Raw genomic sequence first — 7,500 nt, forward strand, 5'->3', positions numbered from 1 at the left:
AGAGAGAGAGAGAGAGGAGAGAGAGAGAGCAGTAGGAGTGATAAAAGCTTTAGGGACACAGCAGTTTAGTCTTGTAGCAGTCTTATTGTTGATGTTTAGAAATGCTTGCATGTGTGTGTGTATGTGTGTTTATTGACGTGTTTATGTGTATGTGTGTGTGTATGTGTGGTGTGTGTGTGTGTGTGTGTGTGTGTGTGTGTGTGTGTGTGTGTGTGTGTGTGTGTGGTGTTGTGTGTGTGTGTGTGTGTGTGTGTGTGTGTGTGTGTGTGTGTGTGTGTGTGTGTGTGTGTGTGTGTGTGTGTGTGTGTGTGTGTGTATGTGTGTGTTTATGTATGTGTGTATGCGTGTGTGTATGTATTAACTGTTGGTTGAACAGGCTGTGGGTCTGTGCAGGTTGGGACCTCCTCATCCTCAGTGCTCTCTCTCAACTTCTGATTCAACTGCAGAGAGAGACAGACAGTTAGAGACAATCACATGTCCACAGTACTATGGTCCTAATCTAGAATGACCTGGTTGTGTTCTAGAATGCCTTGGACATACGTGTTCTAGAATGACCTGGTTGTGATCTAGAACGTTCTGGTTGTGTTCTGGTCGTGTTCTAGAATGACCTGGTCGTGTTCTGGGGTTCTATAAAGACCTATTGATGTTCTAAAATGACCTGTTTCTGATCTAGAACGTTCTGGTTGTTCTTCTGGTGGTGTTCTAGAATGACCTGTAGGGAGATAAATCAATAGAAATAAATATCGAGGTAATTACTTCCCTCAATAACCATATCAAAACGTTTAGATACATTTCCGATAACGTCCATATAGAATAATTAGGACCAGCAGTCACCTCTGTGACGCAGGAGGAACGTGGAGAAGTGACAATATGCACGTGGAGAGGTACACGCCCACTAAACACCACTTAGCACCTGGAGTGATGGAGTCACCACTATTAACCAGGACAAATGAGTGATGTAGGTGAAAGCAGAGGCAGTAATAGTGATGGAGTCGCCACTATTAACCAGGACAAATGAGTGATGTAGGTGAAAGCAGAGGCAGTAATAGTGATGGAGTCACCACTATTAACCAGGACAAATGAGTGATGTAGGTGAAAGCAGAGGCAGTAATAGTGATGGAGTCACCACTATTAACCAGGACAAATGAGTGATGTAGGTGAAAGCAGAGGCAGTAATAGTGATGGAGTCACCACTATTAACCAGGACAAATGAGTGATGTAGGTGAAAGCAGAGGCAGTAATAGTGATGGAGTCACCACTATTAACCAGGACAAATGAGTGATGTAGGTGAAAGCAGAGGCAGCACAGTAATAGCCGTGGAGAAGGAGAAGGAGCAGATTCACCTGGAAGTGGTTTGGCTTTTAGAAGTCCGACAAAGAGCAGGACAATGTTCGGTGCAGATTGTGCCGTAGACAGGTGGTAACCATAGTGACCTGCCATAGGACAGCTATATAACCAGAGACCGTAGACAGGTGGTAACCATAGTGACCTGCCATAGGACAGCTATATAACCAGAGACCGTAGACAGGTGGTAACCATAGTGACCTGCCATAGGACAGCTATATAACCAGAGACCGTAGACAGGTGGTAACCATAGTGACCTGCCATAGGACAGCTATATAACCAGAGACCGTAAACAGGTGGCTACCAAGTCTGGTAATACGACAAACCTTTTCACCACCTGAAGCAAAATCACACTTTGGAACATGCAGGAAGTTTGAGTTTAAAGAGCTGTCTCAGATGGTCAATGAGGGACATGAAAAACCAGCTTCTTCACCACACCTGACAGCTAAAAAGAGAAAGGTCACTGGGTCGTTTTAAAAAGCCTCCACCACAACAGGTCTTATTGGTATCCAGCTGGTAGACAAGGAACTCAGCTGCTACCTTCAGTCTCCTGATGCTGACAGTGAATCCACTGGACTGGTGGAAGATCCAACCAAAAACACTTTCCCAAAGTCAGCCACCTGGCACAGCGCTACCTGTGCATTCCTGCGACCAGCTCCCCCTCAGAGGGTGTTCTTAGCACAGGTGGCAACATAGTGACCTGCCAGAGGGCAGCTTTAAAGCCAGAGACTGTAGACAGGTGGCAACATAGTGACCTGCCATAGGGCAGCTATAAAGCCAGAGACTGTAGACAGGTGGCAACATAGTGACCTGCCATAGGGCAGCTGTAAAGCCAGAGACTGTAGACAGGTGGCAACATAGTGACCTGCCATAGGGCAGCTGTAAAGCCAGAGACTGTAGACAGGTGGCAACATAGTGACCTGCCATAGGGCAGCTATAAAGCCAGAGACTGTAGACAGGTGGCAACATAGTGACCTGCCATAGGGCAGCTGTAAAGCCAGAGACTGTAGACAGGTGGCAACATAGTGACCTGCCATAGGGCAGCTATAAAGCCAGAGACTGTAGACAGGTGGCAACATAGTGACCTGCCATAGGGCAGCTATAAAGCCAGAGACTGTAGACAGGTGGCAACATAGTGACCTGCCATAGGGCAGCTGTAAAGCCAGAGACTGTAGACAGGTGGCAACATAGTGACCTGCCATAGGGCAGCTATAAAGCCAGAGACTGTAGACAGGTGGCAACATAGTGACCTGCCATAGGGCAGCTGTAAAGCCAGAGACTGTAGACAGGTGGCAACATAGTGACCTGCCATAGGGCAGCTATAAAGCCAGAGACTGTAGACAGGTGGCAACATAGTGACCTGCCATAGGGCAGCTATAAAGCCAGAGACTGTTGACAGGTGGCAACATAGTGACCTGCCATAGGGCAGCTATAAAGCCAGAGACTGTAGACAGGTGGCAACATAGTGACCTGCCATAGGGCAGCTATAAAGCCAGAGACTGTAGACAGGTGGCAACATAGTGACCTGCCATAGGGCAGCTATAAAGCCAGAGACTGTAGACAGGTGGCAACATAGTGACCTGCCATAGGGCAGCTATAAAGCCAGAGACTGTAGACAGGTGGCAACATAGTGACCTGCCATAGGGCAGCTATAAAGCCAGAGACTGTAGACAGGTGGCAACATAGTGACCTGCCATAGGGCAGCTATAAAGCCAGAGACTGTAGACAGGTGGCAACATAGTGACCTGCCATAGGGCAGCTATAAAGCCAGAGACTGTAGAAAGTGTTCTTGAGTCTGAAGCAGATATGTACCTTTAAAACATTTGATTAATATCATGATAACTATCGTTACTGAATGATAAATATATATATCGTGATAATTTATTTGCCATATCGCCCATATCGCCCTAATGACCTGGTTGTGTTCTAGAATGACCTGGTTGTGTTCTAGAATGACCTGGTTGTGTTCTAGAATGACCTGGTTGTGTTCTAGAATGACCTGGTCATTTTCTGGTTGTGTTCTGGAATGACCTGGTTGTGTTCTAGAATGACCTGGTTGTGTTCTAGAATGACCTGGTCATTTTCTGGTTGTGTTCTGGAATTACCTGGTTGTGTTCTGGAATGACCTGGTTGTGTTCTGGAATGACCTGGTTGTGTTCTAGAATGACCTGGTTGTGTTCTAGAATGACCTGGTTGTGTTCTAGAATGACCTGGTCATTTTCTGGTTGTGTTCTGGAATTACCTGGTTGTGTTCTAGACTGACCTGGTTGTGTTCTAGAATGACCTGGTTGTGTTCTAGAATGACCTGGTCATTTTCTGGTTGTGTTCTGGAATGACCTGATTGTGTTCTAGAATGACCTGGTTGTGTTCTAGAATGACCTGGTTGTGTTCTAGAATGACCTGGTCATTTTCTGGTTGTGTTCTGGAATGACCTGGTTGTGTTCTGGAATGACCTGGTTGTGTTCTGGAATGACCTGGTTGTGTTCTAGAATGACCTGGTTGTGTTCTAGAATGACCTGGTTGTGTTCTAGAATGACCTGGTCATTTCTGGTTGTGTTCTGGAATTACCTGGTTGTGTTCTGGAATGACCTGGTTGTGTTCTGGAATGACCTGGTTGTGTTCTAGAATGACCTGGTTGTGTTCTAGAATGACCTGGTTGTGTTCTAGAATGACCTGGTCATTTTCTGGTTGTGTTCTGGAATTACCTGGTTGTGTTCTAGACTGACCTGGTTGTGTTCTAGAATGACCTGGTTGTGTTCTAGAATGACCTGGTCATTTTCTGGTTGTGTTCTGGAATGACCTGATTGTGTTCTAGAATGACCTGGTTGTGTTCTAGAATGACCTGGTTGTGTTCTAGAATGACCTGGTCATTTTCTGGTTGTGTTCTGGAATGACCTGGTTGTGTTCTGGAATGACCTGGTTGTGTTCTGGAATGACCTGGTTGTGTTCTAGAATGACCTGGTTGTGTTCTAGAATGACCTGGTTGTGTTCTAGAATGACCTGGTCATTTTCTGGTTGTGTTCTGGTATTACCTGGTTGTGTTCTAGACTGACCTGGTTGTGTTCTAGAATGACCTGGTTGTGTTCTAGAATGACCTGGTCATTTTCTGGTTGTGTTCTGGAATGACCTGATTGTGTTCTAGAATGACCTGGTTGTGTTCTAGAATGACCTGGTTGTGTTCTAGAATGACCTGGTCATTTTCTGGTTGTGTTCTGGAATGACCTGGTTGTGTTCTGGAATGACCTGGTTGTGTTCTAGAATGACCTGGTTGTGTTCTAGAATGACCTGGTTGTGTTCTAGAATGACCTGGTCATTTTCTGGTTGTGTTCTGGAATGACCTGGTTGTGTTCTGGAATGACCTGGTTGTGTTCTAGAATGACCTGGTTGTGTTCTAGAATGACCTGGTCATTTTCTGGTTGTGTTCTGGAATTACCTGGTTGTGTTCTAGAATGACCTGGTCATTTTCTGGTTGTGTTCTGGAATGACCTGGTCATTTTCTGGTTGTGTTCTGGAATGACCTGGTTGTGTTCTAGAATGACCTGGTCATTTTCTGGTTGTGTTCTAGAATGACCTGGTTGTGTTCTAGAATGACCTGGTCATTTTCTGGTTGTGTTCTGGAATGACCTGGTTGTGTTCTAGAATGACCTGGTTGTGTTCTAGAATGACCTGGTCATTTTCTGGTTGTGTTCTGGAATGACCTGGTCATTTTCTGGTTGTGTTCTGGAATGACCTGGTTGTGTTCTAGAATTACCTGGTCATTTTCTGGTTGTGTTCTGGAATGACCTGGTTGTGTTCTAGAATGACCTGGTTGTGTTCTAGAATGACCTGGTTGTGTTCTAGAATGACCTGGTCATTTTCTGGTTGTGTTCTGGTCTTACCCGGTTAACCCAGAAGAGGAGGGCATTCTCCCACGGAGCCCCGCCTCCCATTTTCTCTGCCTCTGCCGTCATCTTAACCTTGCCCACCGTCTCCATGGCAGCCAGTGACATCAGCGAGTCAATCAGGACCAGGTGGGCCCTCTGGACCAATCAGACAGAGAGAAGCAGACCATGAGCCAATCATGAGAAAGCAAAGGATCAACAATAGGAGTACTGTTAGGGTTACACACACACACACACACACACACACACACACACACACTCTAACACGCACTCACTCACACACTGTAACACACACACACACACACACACACACTGTAACACACACACTGTAACACAAACTCACACACACACAGACACTGTAACACACACTGTAACACACACTGTAACACACACTCACACACACTGTAACACACACACACACACTGTAACACACACACACTCACACACACTGTAACACACACACTGTAACACAAACTCACACACACACAGACACTGTAACACACACTCACACACACTGTAACACACACTCACACACACACACTGTAACACACACACACTCACACACTGTAACACACACTGTAACACACACTCACACACACTGTAACACACACTCACACACACTGTAACACACACACACTCACACACTGTAACACACACACACACACTGTAACACACACACACACACTGTAACACACACTCACTCACACACACACACACACACACACACACACACACACACTGTAACACACACTGTAACACACACTGTAACACACACTGTAACACACACTGTAACACACACCCACACACACTGTAACACACACTGTAACACACACACACACTGTAACACACACTGTAACACACACACACACACACACTGTAACACACTCACACACTGTAACACACACTCACACACACTGTAACACACACTCACACACACTGTAACACACACGCACACACACTGTAACACACACTCACACACACTGTAACACACACACACACTCACACACTGTAACACACACTCACACACACTGTAACACACACTGTAACACACACTGTAACACACACTCACACACACTGTAACACACACCCACACACACTGTAACACACACACACTGTAACACACACTGTAACACACACTGTAACACACACACACACACACACTGTAACACCCACTCACACACACTGTAACACACACTGTAACACACACACACTGTAACACACACACACACTCACACACGGTAACACACACTCACACACACTGTAACACACACTCACACACACTGTAACACACACGCACACACACTGTAACACACACTCACACACACTGTAACACACACACTCACACACTGTAACACACACTCACACACACTGTAACACACACTGTAACACGCACACACACTGTAACACACACTGTAACACACACACACACTGTAACACACACACACACTCACACACTCACACACACTGTAACACACACACACTCACACACTGTAACACACACTGTAACACGCACACACACTGTAACACACACTGTAATACACACACACACTGTAACACACACACACACTCACACACTGTAACACTCACTGTAACACTCACTGTAACACACACACACACACTGTAACACACACACACACACACACACACTGTAACACTCACTGTAACACTCACTGTAACACTCACTGTAACACACACACACACACTGTAACACTCACTGTAACACACACTGTAACACACACTGTAACACTCACTGTAACACTCACTGTAACACACACTGTAACACACACACACTGTAACACACCGTCTTGATGGGCGTGTGGCTGAGGTCTTCCTCTGTGATGGCCACATCCTGGTCCCTGGGCTCCAGGCCCCTCTTGGTGAGGAGCTGCAGCAGTGCGGAGTTGTCCCCTGGGGGCCCCTGAGGAGTGGGCTGGGAGACCCCGTGGAGCAGGGCCTGGGTCCTACAGTACAGCTCAGGGGACAGGAGTAGCTGGGAGACGGAGGGCTTGAGGTGCTCCTGCTCATACTTGTCTCTGTAGAGAGGCTCTCGCAGCTCCACCGGGACATTCTCTATGGTGGATGAGAGGGGTAAACAATGAGAAACCGTAGAACTACCTGAACATTCTCTATGGTGGATGAGAGGGGTAAACAATGAGGAACTGTAGAACTACCTGAACATTCTCTACAGGGAGACAGAGGACAACCTATAGTTAGAACTGTAGAACTACCTGAACATTCTCTACAGGGAGACAGAGGACAACCTATAGAGTTCGAA

At 46.3% G+C, this 7,500-nt stretch overlaps 1 protein-coding gene across 1 annotated transcript in view; it reads right to left on the bottom strand.

Annotated features, from left to right (window-relative positions):
- The window catches only part of LOC109879952 (calmodulin-regulated spectrin-associated protein 3), a 36,927-nt gene that overhangs the window by 19,870 nt on the left and 9,557 nt on the right, over nucleotides 1-7,500 (bottom strand). Inside the window, 3 exon segments of the mRNA XM_031811461.1 lie at nucleotides 363-440; nucleotides 5,223-5,363; nucleotides 7,027-7,295. Coding sequence (XP_031667321.1) covers nucleotides 363-440; nucleotides 5,223-5,363; nucleotides 7,027-7,295 — 488 coding nt within the window.

This window comes from Oncorhynchus kisutch, unplaced genomic scaffold (genome assembly GCF_002021735.2).
Source record: "Oncorhynchus kisutch isolate 150728-3 unplaced genomic scaffold, Okis_V2 Okis01b-Okis20b_hom, whole genome shotgun sequence".
Taxonomy (NCBI): domain Eukaryota; kingdom Metazoa; phylum Chordata; class Actinopteri; order Salmoniformes; family Salmonidae; genus Oncorhynchus; species Oncorhynchus kisutch.